Source organism: Xiphophorus couchianus, chromosome 6 (genome assembly GCF_001444195.1).
Source record: "Xiphophorus couchianus chromosome 6, X_couchianus-1.0, whole genome shotgun sequence".
Taxonomy (NCBI): domain Eukaryota; kingdom Metazoa; phylum Chordata; class Actinopteri; order Cyprinodontiformes; family Poeciliidae; genus Xiphophorus; species Xiphophorus couchianus.
In genome coordinates, this window is record NC_040233.1 from 13,081,813 (window position 1) to 13,106,388 (window position 24,576).

The window sequence follows — 24,576 nt, forward strand, 5'->3', positions numbered from 1 at the left end:
CCAGGGGAGATTTGTTCCTGGTTTTGTCTTAGTCCGCAACCTCTGAATTGCACTGTGTTCTAGGCAAGTACAATCTGTGTGGGTGTAGTTTTTATAGCACATCAGTGGATTATTGTGGGGATCCACCTACACATGTTAATGCTGTATGCCTTTGTGTTTGACAACATCAGCCATCTGTTCATGTGTGTACAAGCATCTAACACAGGAGAAAGTTCAACTACAAACTACAAACTAGTTTCTCTCCTATTTTTTTTTTGCCATATACGTACAAATCTTGTCTCAACTGTGAATCAATGCCATTTTCCTTCAACAGTTTATTGTAGAATTTGTTTAATTGTTTATCTGGGTTTACAGAACAATGATATTTTGGTTTTTGCAGAGGAAAAAAAAGCTTAGAATCTGCCAAAAAAAAATTTAAAATAATGATTGGTACCAATAAAAGACAGAAATTGTAACTCCAGAACGTTGGCTGCACAACCCACTCTGTCAACTTCAATGACTGCGTCACTTTGTTTCCATATACAGTACAGCTCTAATCCTGGGGGTTTAGTTGAATACGATGTGCTTGATTGTCAGAGAGCAATTTTTACAGGTCGGCTGAAGAAGGACGCGGGATAAATACTGCGGGAAAGGAGAAACTTGTTAATTATGAGCAAATAACTTTGTGATTCTGACAATGTGTGATGCAAATTAAAAGGGAATTTATACTTACGCTAGACAAAGCCTCAGAAATCACAGAATTGTTAATGCTACCTCGGGTTAACAGAGAGACTTTTAGGTGAAGTATCAAAGACTGGGAATCTGAAACAAAGTAATAGCATGAGCAAAACTCTGCACTTAGACTTTTCTGATCCAAACTCACTCTACTCTTCTGCATTTCATTTTTACTGCCATTCAAACAAAACAATATCAGCTCTATTAAATAAAGCAGCTTTACATAAAAATATGAATCCTTTGACACCTGGAACAATTTGATTGCTGATAATTAAATCATCATCTCTAGCATAGGGCTGCAACTAACGATTGTTTTAATAATCAATTATTCTTACTATTAATAGGCTAAAAATGGTACATTCTTCAGATTTTAAGCTAAAAATAGGCCTCTTGAGTTTTGGGTAGAACATATCATAAAGGTTTTGTAATAAGATTCTTAATATCTTAAATGCTAAAGGCAGATTTTTTTTTTTTTTTTACAATTTTAACTTAATTACTGCCCTGAGCGTGTTGTTCTTTCAGCAAATAACGTTGCTTTTTTATCTGTATGCTCCAGTTAATGATTAATTCATTCCTCAATTAGTTGATGGTTATCTAAGTAATCGATTCATCATGATTAATTGTGTCAGCTCTACTCCGATGAAATCAATTCTCACTTAGGTTTTGAAATGAAGCAACATTTTATCTGTTTCCTCAGCCTTTGAGTTTGGGCTGCATTGTCATACAGGTTGTCAGGTTAACCAATGGTTAACCAATGAAAGCATTGGTTTACCTGTAAATGTGGAAGTTGATGTTTTATAGTCAGCAGAAGTTTCAGAGGCTTGTGACACAGTGGTCTCCGTCAGGGGTGGAGAAGGAGTGCTGCTATTGGTTGAATTGAAGACTGTAGAGAAAAATGTCACATTATAACTGTGTGACTTTTATGTTAATGCATTCAAAGTATGTTTTTGTAATTGACAGAAAATGTGTTTGATATTTCATAAAGCCACTTACACAATATCACATAGTATCTAGAAGACATGGATTGTCTCTGCACATTTAGTTCAAATGATGAAGTCATGGCACCTTTTAGTGCTAGACCTGACAATTATATTAATTTTCTTAACCTTAAAGGTTAATTGGTGTTGAGCTGCTTTTAAGGTTACCTGGAAATCTCCTGTTGGGATAAAATATCTACTGCTGTCAAGAAAAGTAAGATAAGAGACTACAGTATTTTAAATGGTATAGGCAACTGCATTGTAAAATGTATTTTAATGTAGTGTGCTATTTTAATCCACTGTGATTACTGTCCATCATGCTTATCATATGTTTGTTTATTGAAGTCTTGTATGTTTACAAGGACTCATTTCCTCCAGTTTGAACCACGTGTTTAATTAATTTAATCAGTCTCTGCTATTGAGTTTAGGCTTCATTGTAAGGAATTATGTATTTTCTCTTACTTTATTGTGTTTACTCTTACTTACAGTGCATGCAGGTCAAGTTGAAGTCAGAGCAGCAGTCCCCGATAGTCACACAGGCCTGATCACAGTAACATGTCACCCTACGACAGCCATTATTCTGACCTGCGCAGCACAGTATTGGTGGATCTGAGCAGCCTGGACCAACTAGAGAAAGCACAGCTTTTTCAGATGAAACTCGACATGATTCCTTTGTACTTTTTTACCTTTAAAATACTCAATTTAAAGTGGAAAATAATTTGACTGGCAGACAATGAAACAGGTTTATAAGGGTTACAAACATAATGGGAGCAATAAAAGCGGATGCTAAGCAGTAAATTAAAGGAGTGAAAACGGTGATTGTGTTTGTATTACCTGTTGCATTGACATTTGTAACAGTTGTTTCAGCTGGAAAATGGCAAATTACAGGTCAAATGAATTTTAAAAGAAAGAAAACTAAGACAAATAGCTTAGCTAGCAGTTGGAATCCACTGAAAATTGATGCACTGTAGGACTGAAAGCAGTGGTTACCTGTTGTATTGGCAAATCCAACAGTTGTTTCAGCTGGAAATTGCAAAGTACAAGTCAAATGAATTTTAAAAGAAAGAAAACCAAGACAAATAACTTAGCTAGCAGTTGGAATCCACTGAAAATTGATGCACTATAGGAATGAAAGCAGTGGTTACCTGTTCTATTGGCAAATCCAACAGTTGTTTCAGCTGGAAATTGCAAAGCACAAGTCAAATGAGTTTAAAAATAAAAAACTCAAAGATCAAATAGCTCAGTTAGCTAGTTAGTTGGAATCCACTGAAAACTGATGCACTGTAGGAATGAAGGCAGTGGTTGTTTTACCTGTTGCATTGGCATTTGTAACAATTGTTTCAGCTGGTGAATAGCAAAGCATAAGTTAGTCAAATTAAATTTAAAGGAAATAAAACTTGGACGAAACATCTAATCTAGAAATAATGCAAAGAAAGCATAATGATTGTTACGTGATCCAAACCATCAGTTGAATATGTGCTATTTCTAAGCCTATACGTTTTGCCCATTACTTAATTGGGCTTCCTTATTTTTGTATTTGGTGGTGTTCATTAGAATATTGCATTCATTTCATGTGCAATATTTTTTTATCAATAACCTGTCATAAATAAAATTGACAGGTTTTACACACACAGCAATGAATTTCTGTGTGTTCTAATGTTTGCCATAAAAATGTAAAGAAATCAAAGTCTCCTGTCTTTAAGTTCCATGTAAAACTTCTCAAAGAGATAATTTATTCCTCAGGTTAACTTAAATGTAAAGAGGTGGAGCTGGATTGGTCTGGAAATTCAGTGAGCTATATAAAAAAAGTGATTTAAAGCAGGTATTAAGCAAGGTACCAGTTGAAAGGTTTTAAATGCCTAAGCCTACATTTCAGTGGTAAAGGAATGATAATAAATGTGGTTGTGCTGTAACAATTACCTGTTGCATTGGCATTTCCTAATGTTTCAGCTAAGAAGTGACAAAGCACAAGTTAGTCAAATTAAACTGAAACAGAATAAATTACTAAACAGTCCTGATGTGTTGTGATGCTTAGAACAGCAAAGTAGATTTAAAACACCCCACCCCCATATCTAGGTACAGAATTGTACCAGTAAAATTTTAATAGGCAGTAAAGTTTGTGGACAAATTTCACAAGGCCAAGAAAGTGGTGGAAAATGTCAATTACACCAATTACCTGAAGGACTGGTATTTCCGTCTGTTGTTTGAGCTAGAAAAGACAAAAGCGAAATGTTAAAAATTTCAGAAACTAATTTCAACTAAAGTTACCAAACCCTTTACTACACAACCTCTGAGGTGTTCAACACCTCATAGGTGGTTTATTGAAGCAATATGAGCATCAGCAAAGTAGCTGGTGAGGTCATCCTCATGTGGTGTATCTATGGAGCTGTTGTGTATTTTGTAAGGCAGGCTTTCAAAGTCGTTAACTTAACCAGCTCAGGTAAGATTGTTTTGTGCTCAATGCCATTTAGATGTTCTAGTATTTTTACACCTTAATGAGTAATTTCCTGTTTTCTAAAAAAAAAAAAAGCTAGTGTTGTGCTGGTCTTTGCTATACCTCCATCTAAAGTTCTGAAAGACTATATTTTTCTGTTAAAGTCATGACAAGCCATTACTGCACCAGCTGTTTAAAAGATTTGACAAGCTTCCTTTTTGAATTTTAAGAGTAACAAGAAATCTTGATTCAGGAGGTTTCAGAAGCTAATAGAATGTTTTTTTCCTCAACTCACCATTACAAGAATATAGCTCTCCAGAGACAAGAAAAAAGTAAAGCAGGAGCAAAGCCATTTCGCTGTGTCCAAGTCTGAAGGTTTACAAGACACCTTAGAGAAGCACATTCAAGTACTTGTGCTTGTAGAACTAGAATGCTGTCAAAATGACATACAATCTTAGAGCAGTATACATATTGTTATGGAAGCCAACTAGAATGCTGTCATTCTAGTTCTACAGGTTCAGTCTCCAAAGAGAGAGATCGCCAACAGCAGATAGTAAACAGACAAATGATCGTTTCATCTGAGTTTATTAAACTGAAGTGTCAGAAATAAGCATACTGCATCTGAAATATACATTACTGTACATTTAGTTGTATTGACATATTCATGTTTCTTGCATTTATACTCGATGACTAATTCAAATCACAGTATTTTAACAGCACGAACCACAAACTTTTACAAATGACCACGAGATCAAGTTGCAGATAAACATTGATTCAAAGAAAACTGGAACACTCAGAGCAAAGCCAGTTTGAAAATTTAAAGGCAAGTACCACACTACCTCCAAGGATGTTTTTACAATGTTAGAGATGAAACATGAAAATGTAGTCTTAGATATACACTCTCCAGCTTTCGCCAAACTCTTGTGTATTCTTGGCAATAGTTCCATCTGGTTTCACTTTGTCATTCGTCTTTCGGCCATCAAAGTTTCCACACAAGCCTTCCACTCTCCTTTTATAAAGGAACGGCAGAATGATATCTAAAGAACAAAAAATGTCTACGTCAGTAATCAGAATTGAGATGTGGCTCATACAATGAGTTAAGAATTCATTACCAGTTTTACAGTGTCCATTGAACCCCACAGACAGACCAAAATCTGTCTTTAGGTAGATACGAGAAGAATGCATTTGGATCTCAAGGCCAGGAGCTGCTGAACCTGAAGCTTTAATTTTTTGTCCATCCACCTGCAAGAGGAGGAAAAAAATAAAAATAATTTGAGAAAACAGAAATATCAAAAATATCCATACAGCATTATTCTCCTAGTAGTAGACTAGGAATTTGTAAAGCTCGTCAAGTTATTATGGCTTTGATACTTACAAACACTTTCCTCTTGTGCTTAAGTTCTACGGTGTGATTGTAGACTTTAACTTTAAGCTCCTGCAATATTCGTTTGTGCTCCTCATCAACATCTCCACTGATTTCACTTCTCTCCATTTCCTCACTGCTGTCAGCGCATGCATTTGTGCTCTCTATATAGATTTCTGGGAGATTCTTTGGCAAATTTTTGGTTCTGACCAGCACATACAAGTTGGTCCCACTAAAATTATGTTTCAGTTTATCAAATGTTTTGTACTGTGGGTCTCCCTGGATGACGCATTCACCAAAGTCTGTAAACATCACAAAAAATAAAATAAATAAAAGTTAGTAGCATTGACAACATTTTGAGAGTTAAGGACTTTTCGTGCCATACCTGTAGACTTGCAATAATATTTGCCCGTTTCAAGTTGAAGGCACACAGCATCATCTTCACACCCATCTTTGTCTTTGCAGTCAGTCTTTCCCTCACCGGCATCTTCTTCACACTCACATTTCTGCCTGCAGTGACTGGTGTACCATACTTCATTGAACTAGAAAATGACATACAATCTTAGAGCAGTATACATATTGTTATGGAAGCCAATTTAGTGACATTTAAAGTTACTCACCTGGTGAGTTTCACCATTCCTGTCAATACATCCACATTTTTGGACAGGCACACAAACACTCCCTTTTTGTACAAAGCCATCATCACATACACATCCTGATGCACAAGAAATCTCTGAACTGCAGTGTAGTGGACCAGTCAGGTTTTCGCATGTAGGGCTGCATGCAGGAATGCAAGTAGTGTAGTGACTGTTTTCTGCACAAGAGGGTGCTGAAAGACACATTTGACAACTTTCAGTCCAACTCTGAACATAAACAATTAGTTATTGTTCGTAGAAAGATGCGAGTAATTTACTTGAAACATGTGGCATTTCTGGTTGTGGAACAGTTTGTTGGGGTCTCATTGTAGGATTAATGGAAAGGTCCGGCCTCAATGTTGGTACTTGTGGTTCACTTGTGGGTGGAATTTTAGGTGTTTGTGATGTAGTTGAATTTGGAGGCTGTAAACCGGTCTCTGGGGAAGGTGCTGGGTTGGTTGGAGCTGGAAATTTAGGCCAAACAGTGGCATTGCCTTGTGCAGTTATAGAATGTGGCCCACCTGTGGGTAAAGGCTGGGGTTCAGTCTCATTGGAGGGTGCTTGGTTGGTTGGAGCTGGAACCTGGGGCCAAGCAGTAGCATTGCCTTGTGCAGTTGTAGAATGTGGTCCACCTGTGGGTGAAGGCTGGGGTTCAGTCTCATTGGAGGGTGCTTGGTTGGTTGGAGCTGGAACCTGGGGCCCAGCAGTAGCATTGCCTTGTGCAGTTGTAGGATGTGGTCCACCTGTGGGTGAAGGCTGGGGTTCAGTCTCATTGGAGGGTCCTTGGTTGGTTGGAGCTGGAAACTGGGGCCCAGTAGTAGCATTGCCTTGTGCAGTTGGGGGATGTGGCCCAGTCTCATTGGTGGGTGCTGCATTGGTTGTAGCTGGAACATGGGGCCCAGCAGTAGCATTGCCTTGCACAGTTGGGGGATGAGGCCCACCTGTGGGTGAAGGTTGTGGCCTTGTCTCATTGGAGGGTGCTGAGCTGGTTGTAGCTGGAACCTGTGGTCTAGCAGTAGCATTGCTTTGTGTAGTTGGAGTATGCAATCCAGTCTCATTGGAGGGTGCTGGAACCTCAGGGGCATTTGTTGTAGTCCAGGTTTCTGGTGCCACAGTTGCTGGGTTGACCAAATCTGCAACAATGAGTTAATTTGAGGGCTTTTACAGAACTGTAAGAGCTAAACATTACAAGATTACCTTGGCAGCCTCCACGATGAAGTTTTATGTCATCCAAAGCTACACCAGATTCAGTGGTGCCATTTCGGCCCTCAAAAATGATCTAAGTCAAAACCACAGAATAGAAGCATGTTCCATTGTCACTTAAAACTACACACTATACTTTAATCTTTGGGAAAATATAAGAATCCCCACCTGAAATGTCCCATTTCCCACCAGGTCCACCTGAGCAAGATGCCACACATTTCCTTGGTCATTTCTTCTTCTCCATAAGTTAGTAGCCTGTTTGTCTTGAAGCAGGTATACATGAAGACCCATTGTGTCAGAGCCAGACATACGATACCAGAATGTTAGACATTGTGGGCCAGTGTCTGAACATTCTGTGCCAATAAGACGAGCAGTGTCCCCTAGTGATGCCATGCTCGCGTCAATGTGGAGATAGTGGCCATCTGGATAGGGAGGTAAGCAAAGTTGTAGATTTGGTAATTCTTGATGACCAAATAAAACTAAATCTAGTTCTTTTGTCAATTCTGATTAAGTGTTCATGACTAACATTCAGGATGTAGCTCAGTTTTGCTAAAATTAGTTGAATACCTCCTGTGGTGTGATCTGAGAGGGGACCAGTGATCAGTGTAGGGGTAGAACCATTACGCCTTTCCCAGTCAAACACATCAGGGAGCATCTGACTCCATTGGCAAAAATCTTTTTCAAAGTCACAGTCAAGATGGCATACTGAAATGAAAAGTTAGCAATTTGGAGAGTTCATTTTTCCAGGTAGTAGTTTAAATAAAATAAAAAAACAACACATCATCAACGCTTCATCCTACCTGGGTGTTTGGCTTGATCAGGAGTTTTAGTTGTATTCTCCATATTGATGGTAATTAGTTTAATTGTATGAGGCACATCATTCAGTGTTGGTACCTCGGCTGTGCCATTCAGCATGGGGGCCTCCAGAGCTGTTGTGCCAAGAGAAGTGACACGGGGGGGCGCTGTAACATTTCCTATTGTGGGTTCTGAAGCCATCATGGTGGGTGAATTGACACTTGGGCTGGATGTCGTTTTAAATTCAGATTTAGCAAGAAGAACTGTACCTATGCCACTCAGATCTGTAGAATGAGAAAAGGCTAGTTTTTTTTTCTTGTGAGGAGAGAGTGCTTTAAAAAATAAAACTAAGTTTACCTGAACATCTTCCTTGGTGCAGTGTAATATCATCTATGGCCACATCTGATTGATCATTGGAACCCCTCTGTCCCTCAAAGATAATCTACATGGTGAAGTTAGATTGGCAAGTGTCCACAATAATTTTGAATCAGCTAGATATTCTACATTTTGATACATCACCTGAAACACTGCAGTTGTGTTTAGATCAACCTGGGCCAAGTGCCACATATTGCCATGGTTGTTCATCTCCTTCCAGACTGCCTTAGCTATGTTGTTCTCAAAAAGGTAAATATTGAGGCCCATTCTGTCTGCTGATCCATACATATGGTACCAGAACTGCAGACACTGAGGACCAGTGTTTGCACACTGGGAGCTGATAAGACGAGCTGCGTCACCATATGTCACGTTCGTAGACTCAATATAGATGTAGTGGCCATCTAGTCAAAAGGAAATTTATACATATCATTCATACAATTTCTCAGAGTAAAGCAGTGTTCTCACACTGCAATCAGTGTCCTGCAACATTTAGCTGCATCCATTGTCCTACACACCAATTCAATATCTAAACTGCCTCACTAATATGCAGTCAAGCTCAATAGAGCACTACTGATGAGCCAATAGTGGACCCAGGTGTGCTGAAGCAGAAAGACAACCAAAAGTTGCAGGACCAGCCTTTGAGAACTGGAGTTCGAGATCAGAGTTAAAGAACAACCATTACCACCAGTGTGGTCGCTAGAGGGACCAGTCATCTCAGTAGGGGTGGAGCCATAGTTCCTTTCCCAATCAAATGCGTCAGTGATCATCTGTCGCCAAGTGCATAAGCCGTTCTGGAAGCTACAGTCAAAATTGCAGACTACAGAGAAATTTTGGAATGAGTATTAAGAGACAACTATTCCACTTCCTAAAACCTCAAGTCTGAGTTTTACATTTTATCATTTGCTAGATATGGCAATTAAATCTTCAAGTGGCAAGTAACTTCTTGTGCACATACTTTGGTGTGATTTTGTAGTTCTGAAAGGTAGTGCAGTTCCAGTTACATTGGGGAAGGCATCTAAGGAGTAAAAAAGAAAATCCTAATTCATATACATTACTTAGTATAATTGGTGCATGCATTTTTAATAGGCAGTATTCACCCAAGCATGACCCAGAAGTAATAGCAATGTCATCTATAGCCAGGTCTGACTGAGCAGTGGAGCCTCGAATTCCCTCAATTATTAACTGAAAGAAAGTTAACACAGTTCTTTCCAAGACAAGAGAATTAGCATCTTTGAGGTATATGGGAAAAAAAAAGAACCTTACCTTGAATGGACCAGATATTTTCAGGTCAGCTTTCCCCAATTGCCACTCAGATCCTTTGTTGTCGATTATACCCCAAACCTTTGTAGCCTTATTACCTTGGAGTTGATAGACATTCAGAACCATACTGGTGGCTGAACCAAGCATGTAGTACCAGAAGTGAAAGCAGATCGGGCCATCAAGCTGGCATGATTGGCTCAACAGTCGAGCAGAATCTCCATGGGTTACATCATCTCCCTCAAGGTACATGTAATAACCAGCTAGAAGCATCACATTAGTCATTGATATTGAAAATGAGTGGTGAGAAAAAACAAAGCAAAAAAAAATAAACACCCCACCTCCTGTGGTGTGGTCCTGGTTTGGTCCTGTGAAATTTGATGGTGTAGATCCAGAATGTCTTGTCCAGTCAAAACTGTCTTGAATGAGCTGCTCCCATCCACAGATACTTGTGTCAAAGCTGCAGTCAAGGGGACAGGCTACAAAATAAAAAAAATTAAATAAGCCATTTGACAAGCCAAATAAGAGTTTGACGAGAGGTACCATTTTATGTCTTACAATTGATGTTTGGAGATGTAGTGCCTGGATTTGTTGGAACTACAGTTGAGAAATCTGAAAATTAGTGGATAGAAAGGGTGGGAACAAGCATTAATCTTTCAGCCAGTTTACATCAAGGTGCTTTATAATAAAGTTTGGATAAAGGGTCAAATATTCACCACATGCTGTGCCAATTTGCCAGCTTGAGAGTTCCACTCCTTCAACTTGGCATGCTGTGGCATAAGATTTCAGGGATTCGCAAAAAGTGGACTGATCACCACTTGTGGCACAATAGTCGTATACGCAATTGCTAAAGTAGATGCTTGGGTGAACGTACTCATGGCAGGCCTCAAAGGCCCCATGAAACACCATGGAACATTCCTCATTGGCCACAGTCCCATCATTGTCGCATTCTCTAGGATCATTTGGATGGGCCATGCATCTAAAAAACAATTTCAAGTGATCATCTGTATCCAGTAAATTACACAAGATCAAAATTCCCATATTTAAATTTAACATCTACTTTTCACCAACAGAAAGTGAAATTGTATGCTTAGTTTCAACTATGTTAGTGCAGTATTTAAATTTTACCCCAACAACTGGGTAACTCAGAACATGAAGTTATACTTTATTTTACTTTTAGAGCACCTTAATGTCCCTTTGTGTATGACCACCAACATGTTCATGACAGCAAGGACTATAAACCTGACATATCATTTAGTAACTTACAAGAATACCCAGGTAAATTTAACAACGGATATTTTCTGGCATCAACTGGCCCTCCAGATAACATTTTACATCAACTTACTCTTCATTAGTATGAGTTCTCCAGCTGTCACCAAATTCAAATGATTCAGAGGCAATTTGGCCTCCCGGCATCATGAAGTCATCCTCCTGATATCCAGAGTAGGTGCCACACAGACCACAGAGTTCATATTTGTAACGTTCATCCACTTGCAAGAATAACCTGCTGTGTCCATCTATCCACAATTTCAAGCCAAAGGTAGTCTCCAGAATGGTGTAATCCTTCTTCACATAGATCCACACTGAGCCATATGACCCATTGGTTGAATAAGGAAGTCTGACAGAGACACCATGGACCTGAACAGAACAGCATTTAAGGTATAAAAGTGACAGAGACAAAAATAGTCTTTGAATTCTAGTTACCCAACTAGTGAGTCATTTTGCTTGCATTGTTATAGCTGCTTACATTAACTTGGCCGCTCTGATTCAAGGTGAGATCCAGTCCATCAAGCTGAAGAACCACAGCTTCAAGTTTAGCTCTAGTAAAATTTTGTCCAGCAGGGTGGATGTTGAAGCCAATTACAGTGAACTGAACTGTGCTGTGCCTGCCACATGTTGTAGTGAGAGTGTAAGCACAGCCTCCTTGAAAGCTGTAAGCCAGTTTGTCAAAGGTAACATAATGTGGATCGCCATACACACTACAAGTGGCAGGTTTGAACGGGAAGCAGCCTTTGATGCCATATTTTTCTTTACAAACTTCATCACTTGCACACGTCATTGGAGTGCATTGCATGGCATCATTGCCAATGCATCGGCACTGTTGCACACAGTCTGCTTCCACAGTCATTCCCCCTCTCTGTCAAGAAAAAGCAAAAGTTTAAGTAAAATGCAGTACTGTGAAACTAAATAAATTATATACAGTTACCTCATAGTGTTTTCCATTATACCAGCACCCACAATGCTCTGCTGGGACACACTTATCCCCACTGAGCTTGAACCCAGGGTCGCACTCACATCTTTCCTCACAGCTACCACATAAACCCATTTGATCTAGACCGGAGCACACCTCTGGACAGCCATCAGCACATGAATTATAATGGCTGTTCTCACCACACTCGAGCGCTGAAAGAGAACATAACATGAGATCCAGCCACGAGCTACAAAGTTAAAGATGGTCAATGTGACCTACAGCAGAAAGTAGAGTTCCTCCATGTGGGTATGGCAATTCCAGCCTCTTGGCAGACATCTGCATAGGCTTTCAATGCTTCACATAGTACTTTTTGATCACCACGAGCAGAACACAAGCCAAGTAAACAAGCATGGAAATAGCTCTCTGCACCTACATCTGGCAGACAGGATGCAAAGGGCCCAGAGCCAGAACGAAGGAGTCCACAGTAATTCTCACTGCTATAATGAGCCTCATCCTGTGGGTTACACTGTTGCAGTACTTGAATGGCTTCACAGGAGGAGACATTTCCCCCAGTTTGCCAACTCTCAGCCAAAGCTGTGGCGCTTTCAGCTTTTGTGCCATCAGGCTTCAGCAAGTCGTCTCCTGGGAGCTGATTGAAGTTGCCACACAAGCCACAAACCCTATCAGAATATTGTAATGGAATTCTGAGCTGAAGAGCCCCAGTATTGTCAAAGGAAACAGATACTCCAGAACTGCTTCCCACTACTATGGCAGCAGCGTTGCTCTCAATATGGATTGTATTGTTGTTCAGGTTTAGTGGAAGCTCTCGCCAGATGCCATTCACCTGAGGGGAAGAATAAAATAAATGCCATCTGTAAATCAACAAGATCATGCAACATTTTACATAGGAGTTTTAAGCTTTGGATATTGCTGCAAATCTGAAGTTGTGCCAAGTTTCATAGAGCTCTGACCAGTTAAATGCAGAGTCAGCAATATTCTGAGCATGTTATGATACAGCGTTAGCCTGCCTTCCAATGAAGGTTCACAGTATATTCAATTTGGGTAAGTTCAGTGTGAAGTTGGTGAATTACATAAGTTACAGCCATACACTTACATCTTCAACTTACTCTACTCCATACTTGTTAAACACACAAGTGATCATTTTATCACATTTAAAGAAATTGATAAAATGTCTACATGTAGACACCCACCAAATGCCACAACAGTTCACTTTAAACAATTACTTTGAGGAAACTTACCACAACCCAGTGAGTCTGACTCTTTAGCAAGGATACCCTCATATTCCCCAGGTTTACATTGATTTGCTGTATGGTAGGCTGCGACACATTGCCTGTTTGTATGTTGACTACCTCAACTGCAAATTTTGGCAGAGCTTTAGATGCTGAATACGTTTTGGCCAGTACATATGTGCAGGGGGAGGTGAAGCGGAACAATGCACCATCAAAGGTGTGACAATCCGTGTTGCTGTGAATAGTGCACATGCCCGAAGGGGAAAGTTTCCTGGGTTCATCTCTTTGAGGACCACATATTTGGCCCTTAGGGCAATGAGAGAGAAAGCAGAACAGCTGCCCAACTGAGCACAGGCAGCGTGTGGAGTCACCAGTCCACAGGTCAGTGTTTGAGTCACACTGGTTTCCTGCAAGGGTAAGATTATGGTCAGGAAACTGTAAAAATCATGGCTCAGAGCTTCACATTTATGAGGGTAAGCAGCACTTACTACATGATCCACTTCTTATGCCAATCTGTTTTAATGTAGTCTGATCTACAGTCAGTGGATGGACAGCTTCAAATATGACCTAATAGACAAATTAATCTGTTACCAAAACATAATTCCAACTGTAACGCAATTCAGCACAGCCAATATAGAGCCTTTCACCTGAGTGCCTGGTTCGGTGAGGTTCAGGGGCACTGAGACTTGTCTCCATGCATCTCTGGGGAGCGGAGGAGAAGTCCAGATTTCCACTTGCCTCAAGCCACTTTTGAGCAAAGCACGTAATGTAGTGCCACTAGAGACGCCTGAAGCCAGATGCCAGAACTCCAAGCAAGCCTTGCCAGTGATAGTCAGTGGGTGGCTTGCCAGTATTTCCATTGTAACATCTCCTGGATAAGGAGATAAAAATGTAAAACTCATTTCTAGAGAAATGCTCAAACACTAGATAGCAGTACTGCAACTGAACAAACTTTTTTTTTAAGTGTGTAATTATGCACCATTTCAAAATGAGCCAACAGTCTTCAGATTAGTATATAATTTTGAGCATTATTTGATCTCAAAGAAAGAAAACAACCATTGCTTTCAATTAAATTAATCAGCCTCTATATTGCATGTCATCTTTAGTACCTGCTTGGCTGCTTGTCCAGTCACAAGTCAGATTCCCATGTTGGCTGTCGAAACACCGGCCAACATAATCTAGAGATTTAACAAAAATAATTAAAAAAAGGATGCATTACACTAATGGTTTGTCTGCTCTGTCCTCCCAGACAATATCATTTATTTCCAATGTTTACAATTCTAGGTGATGGAGTACCTGCGGTGTCCTTCCACCCTGGTAATTTTACCAAAGACAAATCATTTTCAGCTCTAATAAACAAAAAAAGTAGTCCAAGATTAACTTTATAAAGACAGTATTTATTTATTTTAAAAAAAAAAAGAAAAAAAAAGATCCTTACCTGTACATGCAGTCCAAAGGAGCCAAAAAGATTAGAGCTACAGTGATCAACAAGTCTGTGTGGAGCTTGCCAAGCATGGGTGATCCGACGACAACAACAGCTTTTCAGCTGTCACTAATAAGTCAAAGGATTAAAGAGTAGTAGTAACAGAGCCTTCCTGTAGAGACAAACAAGCAATCAACCACTTGTACAAAGTTGGAAGCTCTGCAATTCTGACAGAGCTGGGAGTCAAAAGGTATATATTATCCTCTACAACCAGGTAACTTAGTGGGAGGAGAAACAAACAGCCTGGGTTTGGCATGTGAATGATCAAAAAAGGTCATGACAGCCAACCAACAGTTTCAGTAAATGGTGACAGATGAGGCAAGGTTTGGGACATCCAGGTCATAAAAAGCTCTGAACCAAAGCAAGTGCCAATAAAAGTCTAGTAGACTGACTGAAGAACCTCTTTCATTAACTTGTGAAAAGTGCAACATTAGTCATGGCAAGGTTAACAAAATGACCAGACTCAAATGACCAGAGGGTGAAGAAAACAGAATATGGAAAAGTACAAACAAATGAGTTTAACACTGTGCTTAAGTTTTTGTTTGGGGAAAAAAAAAATAGTTACATAACTCACCCCTAAGGAGTCAGTCACCCTGCTCTGTAGGTTTTGGATTCAATGCCCCAGCACAGGTGATTTAAATAGTGGCTCATCAGTAGACCTTTGAAGAGCAAAGACAACCCAGTTAACGCAGATCATCTATTTGAATCAGGTGCTCTGGAGTAAAGACAGCTTAATGTCTAAGACCATCAATGGAAAATCCTGATCTAAAATGTATGGCAAATATTTTCTGTACATGGATAAATAATGCCAGTTAAACACATACCTACTAAATGAAATTAATTAATTAATTTGAGAGTTGTTGTTTATGTGTAAATGTCCTTAAAATTATTTTAATAAAAGTAATATAGATGTGGTATTCTTTTGTAGATATTCTCAGCTGATATTTCTACATGTTATAAAATAATGAAGTTCCCATTCTGCTACGTACTATAACCTTAAAGCTGTCATTTTATCTTTTATTTCCTTGCAAAGGATATGCTGAGAAGCAAACTGCACCAACGTGTGCAAAGAATATATTGTGACCTGATGATGTAAGTTGTGTTTGCAGAGGTAAATGTTGATAACATATGTCAGTCAAGTAGCCTGACAGGGATTGTAAGGAAGTGAAATGAAAAAAGATGCACTGTGTGTGTGTGAAGTTCTATCTTGGCCATTTATTGTCAAATGCTTGAGGCCGTAGCAGCATGTGTAAATAAAAAACTTCACCCTAAATAGTGTTCCCGAAGAGTTGTCTTTGTTAAGGACCTAATAGTACCAAGAACTATTCATCCTGCGCATTTATGGTGTACAATAAATGTTGCAGAGCTGCACTGAATGACGTCTGTTGACCTAAAATGTCTGCAATAATTTTTGCTCCATGCTGTTTCAGAACTTGTCATTGTTCCAAGCCCTTCATAATTATGGGGTCTTTATAAAATCCCATTATGTGCAAATGCAAAAAGGAATCAATATATTGTCACTTAGTTGTAATTTAGCCTTTAATTGAATTTAACTGGATAACCTGACAACAATGCAGAGCTACCTGAAAAGTAATAATATTTATTTAATATCTGGGTGGGTTCAATTTAGTCACTGCTCCAAAACGGGAGCTGTCTGTCTACTGAAGCCTATCCCCAAATCAAACCCAGTCGGGTCTATGTTTAAGGGTAATGAAGTTGAATGTTAACTGCAGACATATTAATTTCAATGTTATCTAAGAGCGTCTCTGATTTGGAACCTTTCAGTCTCAGCCAGAGAAACAAAACAGCAGTGATACACCCCATAGTAACCTTATCAGTGTTACCAAGTAATCATAATGAATGTTGAAATATGACATTTTGAGAACACTGACTAACCACATACCTATAAATCCATAAAGCTGTACTTGTTGCTGTTCCCCCCACCCCCTGCAAATAGGCTCAATAAATAATAAACCTTGTCCACATGAAGCAGGAGATGAAGCAACAAGGGACAAGGAGCACGTACAAAATAATATGCTGTGGAATATTCCAAGGATCACTTAAAGCAGATGCCCTGATCCAGGACAGACAGTTAATAAACCTCTGCTTGCTACTTATATCTACGTAGACCATAGTGTTCACAAATAGTACACCATAGCTAAGAGGAGACAAAGAACATGCTAGATCTGTCAGATGTTTACAAAACTCAGCATTATTTGCTATGCTACTGTGTTTTTTAATATGGGTTTCAAATAAAAAAGGGCAAGAACTGAAAAGACAAATTTTCAGAGACAGATTTCAGGGAGATAATAAAGATGAACATTATAAAATATAGTATTTCATAAAGTTTAGGTGGAGTTGCAGTTCTCTATTTTGAATTTATTCCTGTACAAAATTACTGTGGTAGTAGTGGTGGCTATAGAGATTTTGAGCTCCCTTGAGTTAAGAGGTCAGCAGTAATAAGTGAACAATCCATTAACTGTTGGATGGCAGCATAACTTTCCACTTCTCTGAGATTTTCCTTCTATGTAAGGTTTAAGATATACATCTGTCTCTTTATGTTTTTACAACTATTTTTACATGTTTTTCTTTAGTTTATCTTTTCTTAGTGTCCCAGTTGGTAGTTTTCCACCTGTCAGTAATTGTAGTATGCAAAACTTGAGTGAACCTCTCAAGCAACCAAAAAAGGACGCACAGGACATCAGAAGCACTATAGGAGTGACTAAATCACAAGGCGTATTTTTGAAGTTTGTACTTGAAATGTGACAAATTGTTTGAAAGGCATTTTATTACAGATCCGTTCATTCCTTCGAAACGTTTTTTAGTGCTGCTTTAGAAAGTATCAACTTGAGAATCTCCTTGACCCTTTTTGTCAGAGTTCAGACTAACCCAACCTACTCTTAAGGTCACCTCGGCCAGAGAAGAAATCAATCCTCAAAGTAGTGTTCAGTCTACAAATAGGTCACTCAGTGCCATTAAAAAAATGTTTTCAGTTCTTGAAGAATTCCTCAGATGTAGCACCAAGGTCAAAGTTAGAGATGATTAGAGGATGGAGCATCTCATGGAGATTATATGACATCTATCCATACCTTTATCCACTCCCCATTATAATTTTATCCCACAGACTCAAACCTGTGCCAACTAGGACTAAGGCCTCTGTTTACAGATTACAGATCTATTTAGATACATATTTATCTACGTTGAAAGCATTATTTTATGTGATGGATTTGATGCTCTGCTGATGTCAAGTTTCACATCTGAAGAATGTGTTTGTGAAATTGGAGGAGGAGGAGAAAAGAGGTGCTTGCTAGGGGCCTATTTTCTCAGAATCACCACTGTATGGAACGTGAAGCAAGGCACTCAAGGTTTACTGCAAGGTTATGCAAAATAAGTATATAAGGACTAATTAGGTTTCAATACGCAGCGGCTCTTTAATATTCATTATTCATCTTCAGTTGACTTGGCAGAGCATTTATTCATTTCACAGGGATGGCTCAAACTTGTTAACATTTCACCCCCAAGCTTTCAAAGTGAACAGATGTTTAAGAAGCAATAAAGCAACAAATAACCTGTCTCAGTCAATCATATTTCCAATGAATGCAGCCAATTTAGCTTTTTTTTTTTTTTTACTTTACCGCATGTCACCTCTCTGTTTTTCTGTGTCTTTTTTGTTTACATGAGGTATGGGCCGAGCTTTCCTTCCATTTGATTCTGTCCTACTGTCACGCTTTGTGGAGAAGTTTCTGTTCGATTTAGCTGGTGTTTCTCGCACTGTGGTGCTTCCCTTTGCGAACAGAGGCTGCCTTCTCCTTGTGCTCTGTGGTTACTAAACAGGTTGTCTAATGAATACAGGTGCTGCGGTTCTGCTCTGACTGTCAGGGTGACACGATCAATCCCGATGGCAGGCTGCGTTTAATTGTCTTCTGTCAACAGTCAGGGAAGACAGAGGAGAAAGGAAAGAAAAACACTTCACACCAACCACACATTCTCCCACTTTATTAGGGTTTTGTCTAAGTTTTTCTGCATCAATTTTTTGTTACCAAAAAACATTGTTTTTAGTCTAGGAAAAACATGGGAGTTTTCATTTTAAATCAATGTTTTTAAAAACCATAGAGCCGTAATATCAATTTATTGTTGTACTTGTGTACAAAAGACAAGACAAAAACAAAAACATACTCACTCAGCCGATTTAATATAAGATTCCCTATTTTTTTGTTTGCTTCATGCAATATTCTTAAGGACTCTTAAGAGAAAAGTTTTTTGTAATTAATTTCTTCCACCAGAAGATGGCAGTATACCTCCTTTTCAAATCCAGTTGAACGAGAGCCACAGAACAGCAAAGTTGTTTTGAATCTGCAAAGATTCACATTGCTGTATCCTAGAACTTCTTTCACTGTTGCTATCCAAGCGCTACAATTTTATATTTATTCTGTATTTAAGGGAAGCTAAAAAGCATACATGAATGGCAAGAAATTGTCTGCAAATATAATGTCACAACATTTCATTTTGTGAATGCTTAAATAGGTCTTACAGCCGCAAGTTTGTCCCCAAAACAAATGGAATTAAGTAATTAAATATAAGACAATTCAACTTCTGCTTACAATGGGAAAGTAATGTAATTTCCTTTTGATAAAGGTTTATTTCCTTACTATTATTTAAAGATATTTTTTCACTGTGAAGCCCAACACCCCACTACAATGCTGCAGCAGGCAATGGTCTAGTGTCCTATCTCCCCTCAATTAACTTCAAACTGCTTTCTATTACACGCTACAATGAAACACGCAATTTCATTACCTCACACAAGCCAATCAGAACCACTAATTGTTTTTTCTTCACTATCCCTCCATTTCCTGAGTAGAGGGTAATATTCCATATTTATAAAAGTAGAAAGAGGATGGACTGTAGATTAAAAAAATGAGAAAAGAGTCAGAGAGGTTACTGGTTGTCTGGTGTGACTGCTGTTATATAAAATCTAAGATTTGTGTCCTGAACTGTTAAATCTTTTTTTCTTTTTTTTGCACATTTGTGTCAATAATTTCTTAAAGCAGAACAGAACTAACTTATGATCCAGAAGTCATTATGTCCCAAAAATAGGAAGTCAAGCAACTCACACTCTTCTCTGTAGACTACAGTGTCTCACTTAATTCATGTGTTGACCTTTGGCAAATTTTACATCAAGTGTCTCTGAGGACTTTGGTCTTCTGGCCTTTGAGCATAGAAATTCACACCAAACTTTTCAAAATGTAATTTGTCAAATCTTTTGAACATGTATCCTTTTCTATTTTATTTGACATGCTCTACTCTGTATTGGCCTATCAAATGTGAATATAATGAACTGAAATCTGTGGTGTTACTGCGTTAAAATATAAAATGTTCTAGAGGCCTGACTGCTTTTGAGAGAGACCAGGTGTTTTAGAATGTACTCATAAAATAACTTTTTTCTGTTGTATGTGATACAGAGCTTTAAATTTAACTGGCCTAAAACTTGCAAAACTTATTTTTTCTGTCTTTTCGTTTTAAATCTACTTAGTTGTATTGTATTGATTATTGTGTTGCTTTATTTTCATACCCTTTTCTGTCATTTTACAAGCCTTTCCTCATGTTTTCCATATCCAAACTGAATTAAATCAGAAGCATCCAGTTGAATATGCCCCAATGACTTATATGTTAGGCAGGGTCTCCAGTCTCAAGCTGCAATCGCTTTGGTTGTGCTATGCAAGATTTGATTCGCTTACCCAACCAGCCGAGACCCACTTGTGATGAGGTGCTGGTCTCCAGCAGGGCTGTGGAAATCACATGGATACTGTTTTCACCTTAGCTGAGGCACACAGGGAAATAAAAAACAAAAATGCATAAACTACAGAGAGACACATGGACAGCAAGAGAGAGGGGAGCAGAGATAAGGAGAGAGAAGTCTTGGATGTTCAAGCAGGAGAGTTCCCTGCCCTAAATCCTGTTCACTCAAGCATGGAAGAACAATCAAAGCTTTCAAAAACACTCCTACACACACACACGCTTTGTATATTTTCTTAGTTGTTTCGTCCTCCAACTTACTGTTTTTCTTGCTAAATGATTCAGCGTTGTTCATAATGGTCAGCCCATGGGAACTAAACAACAGCAACCTCATTTCAATTAAGGTGAAAGAAAAACAGTGAAAGGAAGAAACCTTTTATTCTAATTACTGAGCAATCTGCATACATTCAAAGAGCGACATAGTAGCCCAAGGCGGGCCCTTCGTTCTCTGACGTGAGAAATAAAAGTGTTTTTCTCCTTCTATGTGAAGGGACCAGGCACAGCGGCACCCTGGCAAACTCTCATTATGCTGTGAAGATCCGGCTTCGCCTGCAGCGCCCAACCTATGCACCTTTTTCACTCAGCCTAGCTGAAACAGATAACAGAGCAGCTGCAGCCAGGTAGAACGGGCCACATTTGAATGTCAACCGTTGAATATCAGAAGCTACAAACGGTGCGGCAGCGTCAGTCGCACAGACCCACATTATCTCAACATGGAGCAGCTCTGATAAGACGAATAAAAGCCAGAGGAATTTCAATCATGATATTAGGGATTAGACTTTAGCAGTTGAATGGCATTAATTTTAACTTGCCTAACACATGCCTGAATGCGAATTGAACACATTTCATGAGAGATGCATAAAGAACAGTCATGGATGGTGGTATGTTTTAATAATCAATGCAGCACTTTATTTATGCAAATACTAGCTAATTTGTAATTATATGAGTGGGTGCATGTTAGATATCTTTTTAATGCATTCTCTCAGTGTATAACTAACAGCCCCCATCCATAGCTGCTGATAGTAATGAGGAAATCAGAAGCAGGGATTTCTTAATAAAATGCGAGATTATGAATGATGCTTCAGACATTTCAGATATCCTACAGTAAATAACTGTTAGACTTAGTCATCGCTGATTTGGTGCTAGAACTGCCATCAAAAAGGAAAGAGCAATAAGCCTTTCAGCAGTGGAAGAAATGGTAGTCAGTTTTATTACAGTTGTTTGCTGTGTGCTTGCATCAAGTCTACTGTGTATAGTATGATCATGACAGTCTAATTGTTTTTTCTTCAATGGTCTGTTGAAGAATGAAAGTTCAAAGAGCAACATTAACATAAAGTTGTAACCAGAAGTTTACATACACTTTACAAAAGGACATTTTTTTCTAATTTTCAAATTTCAGGTAAATTAAGATCAATCAATCAATCACATTTTATTACATTTCAGCAACAAGGCATTTCAAAGTGTTTTGCATCTCAAAAACACAAAAAACACAAAGTCATGCAACACAGATGACCAACATTATTACTATTGGCTACAGTTGTGAATAATTAGAAAAGCTCTTTAGAGTTTGTAATAACTCTAAAATATTTAGAGTTATGGAAATACATTTAATATCTTTCCACAAGCTTCTCACAATGATTTTCTTGAAATTTGGCCATTCCTCCCAACAGAACTGTGACTAAATCAAGTTTTTAGGATGCATTGCTTATGCATTGCATTCCTGCTTGATTTTTTTTGCAAACTTGCCTCAATATTTTCTCATAATGCTCTTTTTTTCACTTTGCTATGAAAAAGAGCATAATCAACTTGACATACGTTTACATAGGTGAACTTAATAAAGTTCTTCTCTGTCTAAATTTAAACACACATAACACAATGTTGTTCTCCTTCTCCCTGAAATGTAATGATGGTCATTATGACCAACGGTTTCAGTTTGACATTCTTTGGGCTGTTGGATATTGCTCCAAAAAATGAGCTCTGAGAGCATTTGCAAACTCTAATTTGTCTTTTTATACTACGTTTGGAGCAATGATTTCTTCCTCCCTGACTGGACTTTCAGCACATTTCAACACACAATATATTTCACTTTGGCAATGATGTGCCAGCAGCACTTTCCACACTCAGGACCCCTGCTCTAGAAAGGTGAAGGTCTACCTGAAAGTTCTGCCAGAGTATCCATATGAAAAATAAAGTCAGGAGATAAAACTTTGTTTTCAAATAAAGTTGCTAAGCTTCAGCTCACTGATAAACTTTTCAAAGCTCACCATCTTTGTTGTGACTATGGCCACCAGTAGCATGTAGATTTGATCTATGTAGGGTAAAGTTAGCCAACTCATAAGTAGAAGGAGGTGTTATAAGATCCATCCCTTCCTCATTTACATAACGAGAGAGAATGAATAGGGTAAAGTACGAATAGGGGACAGAAAAATGTAAACAGAACACCGGAACATAAATGGATGCAGGAAAACGAAGACATTTATAAATAAAATAAGTGAAAAGACAAAATAGCATTTATGAGTTAAAGGACAAAGATATATATTTTTTAAAAGCAGTAAAATATATATTATAGACTTAAATATATAATTTGTTGGAACTAAGCTGAAACAATAAATATGAAGGTCAAAAAAATGATAAACCATGAAGTAAAGTTCTCTTTTCTAAGTAATTGGGGCATTTAAAGTATTGATTTTTTTTCTTTTTTTATTGGGACATTTTTATGATGTCTGAGATGCCTTTATTTTTAGTGATGTCAGGTTTGGTCCTCCATAGAACACAGAGATGGACATGAGTTTGTATTTGTCTCCAGAAGCCTCTCACGGTGATAAAAGGCATGCTCACCTCGTCAATAAACAATCTGAGCACCACAAAAGAACAATGGCCACAAAGTTTTTGTTCATGCTCCTTACGGGTTCTCCTTAAACTGATGAAAGCAATATCTCTTAGAATTGTTCAGCCTTTATTTGATTCAAAATGGGGTCATCATTTAACTACCATGCCCAGTTTGTGGACTCTGTCCATGTTCAATACACAGTGATGAGTAAGAATGAGGCCATTTAGTAAATCGCAGAGAAATACATAAAAGTCTTTTTTTCCCTCTTTTTTTCTTACAGTCTTTCTTTAAGTGTTAGCAAAGACAGGAATAAAACTTTGAACTCTTCTTATAAGGAATTACATATGTGTGTGAGAGAGTGTGTAGGTAGGAGTAAAGAAAAGGTAGATAGTCAGCACACTGTGATTGTGCTGAGAATAACTGTAGTTCCAAACATGATTTTTTTAAACAGGGACGCAAAACCTGAACCCAAAATAAAACAGAGGTGTTTTAAGTCTCACTTCCATTGAAGGCTGGTCAAGTGTGGATTTAGTCAAGTTTAATATCCCTCCTTCTTGACCCAGTAAAACACCTATGTGTGTTCAACCCATGACTTTTAATCTATGTCTTGGCATTTACCTATTTTTATTTTTTTAACTTGTGCAACTTTTTTGATTTAGGTAATGTAGTAAAAAGATGTACACCAATTTCCATACAGGCATTTATTAAAAACAAAAAACACAGTATAATATGCACATCACTCCAAACTAATCTTATTTAATTCCAGTATTTCACACCAGCTGGCATTAAACTAGCTCAAACAGGACAGTGGCCACAGCTTCAATTTTTGTTGCTTCTTCTATCGCCCCCGGTTCTTCCGACAGACATGCTTTTCGCAGGGCTGCAACATATGGTCATTGCACTCCAAAAGTCGACACATGTATTCCTGGCTCTGCTTATGATTGCAATGTCCGGCCTTCGCTCGTACAGCCATTTAAATCATGGGCCAATAAACAAATGGAGTCTACTGTCAATCAAATTGCAATACTACATGGGTTGACCCGACTTGTACCACTCCTGAAGTGGGTACGAAAAATGAAGAAAAAAAAAGAAAGAGGATCCGCTGTTGATCAATCTGGCCAGGGCTCACTGTGGATGAACAGGTTAAAGCCATGACTGTGGAGAAAGGGCTGTCTGAGATGCCTTTAATCCATAAAGGATTAAGGGCTTCTTTTGATTGTTTGTGATTTTCCTACATTGAAATAGATTGATGAAGTAACTCAGAAAATATTTCAGC

General features: G+C 38.5%; 2 protein-coding genes across 12 annotated transcripts; both read right to left on the reverse strand.

The window, feature by feature from the left end:
- Window positions 1-296: 296 nt before the first annotated feature.
- Window positions 297-4,556, reverse strand: LOC114145786 (uncharacterized). Of its 5 annotated transcripts, XM_028019366.1 has the most exons (11): window positions 4,421-4,556; window positions 3,868-3,900; window positions 3,612-3,641; window positions 3,003-3,035; window positions 2,837-2,869; window positions 2,682-2,714; window positions 2,526-2,558; window positions 2,178-2,318; window positions 1,487-1,597; window positions 713-801; window positions 297-621 (listed from the first exon to the last, which is right to left on the reverse strand). In XM_028019366.1, exons 1-11 carry the CDS (start codon window positions 4,476-4,478, stop codon window positions 547-549), a joined length of 669 nt encoding a protein of 222 aa, XP_027875167.1. In that variant the 5' UTR covers window positions 4,479-4,556; the 3' UTR covers window positions 297-546. The 5 variants fall into 5 exon arrangements, with proteins under 5 accessions (XP_027875167.1, XP_027875168.1, XP_027875169.1 ...); XM_028019367.1 differs by lacking the exon at window positions 3,003-3,035; XM_028019368.1 differs by lacking the exon at window positions 2,837-2,869.
- Window positions 4,557-4,688: 132 nt separating this feature from the next.
- Window positions 4,689-15,347, reverse strand: LOC114145838 (zonadhesin). Of its 7 annotated transcripts, none has more exons than XM_028019480.1 (31): window positions 15,252-15,347; window positions 14,633-14,789; window positions 14,491-14,543; window positions 14,304-14,372; window positions 13,842-14,065; window positions 13,683-13,761; window positions 13,204-13,601; window positions 12,224-12,788; window positions 11,960-12,156; window positions 11,501-11,890; window positions 11,099-11,391; window positions 10,470-10,732; window positions 10,312-10,365; window positions 10,095-10,232; window positions 9,760-10,016; window positions 9,594-9,678; window positions 9,452-9,511; window positions 9,179-9,313; window positions 8,641-8,897; window positions 8,479-8,563; window positions 8,391-8,405; window positions 8,127-8,300; window positions 7,894-8,031; window positions 7,495-7,748; window positions 7,321-7,402; window positions 6,402-7,256; window positions 6,109-6,317; window positions 5,874-6,030; window positions 5,501-5,790; window positions 5,238-5,367; window positions 4,689-5,162 (listed from the first exon to the last, which is right to left on the reverse strand). In XM_028019480.1, the coding sequence occupies exons 2-31, from the start codon at window positions 14,707-14,709 to the stop codon at window positions 5,014-5,016; spliced, it is 6,132 nt and encodes a 2,043-aa protein (XP_027875281.1). In that variant the 5' UTR covers window positions 14,710-14,789; window positions 15,252-15,347; the 3' UTR covers window positions 4,689-5,013. The 7 variants fall into 7 exon arrangements, with proteins under 7 accessions (XP_027875281.1, XP_027875283.1, XP_027875280.1 ...); XM_028019482.1 differs by having other exon boundaries at window positions 6,402-6,839; window positions 7,038-7,256; window positions 8,127-8,405; XM_028019479.1 differs by having other exon boundaries at window positions 6,402-6,927; window positions 7,015-7,256; window positions 8,127-8,405.
- Window positions 15,348-24,576: the final 9,229 nt, after the last annotated feature.

Excerpts from the sequence above, each read along its gene's own strand:
- LOC114145786 (XM_028019366.1), bottom strand. The coding sequence starts at position 4,478 with ATGGCTTTGCTCCTGCTTTACTTTTTTCTTGTCTCTGGAGAGCTATAT. Across the intron at positions 3,036-3,611 it reads AGGAAATGCCAATGCAACAG|CTGAAACAATTGTTACAAAT; the intron begins GTAATTGTTACA and ends GCTATTCACCAG. Across the intron at positions 802-1,486 it reads ATCAACTTCCACATTTACAG|ATTCCCAGTCTTTGATACTT; the intron begins GTAAACCAATGC and ends ACTTTGTTTCAG.
- LOC114145838 (XM_028019476.1), bottom strand. The coding sequence starts at position 14,709 with ATGCTTGGCAAGCTCCACACAGACTTGTTGATCACTGTAGCTCTAATC. Across the intron at positions 8,898-9,178 it reads CTCTAGCGACCACACTGGTG|ATGGCCACTACATCTATATT; the intron begins GTAATGGTTGTT and ends CCTTTTGACTAG. Across the intron at positions 6,318-6,401 it reads AGAAATGCCACATGTTTCAA|CACCCTCTTGTGCAGAAAAC; the intron begins GTAAATTACTCG and ends TGTGTCTTTCAG.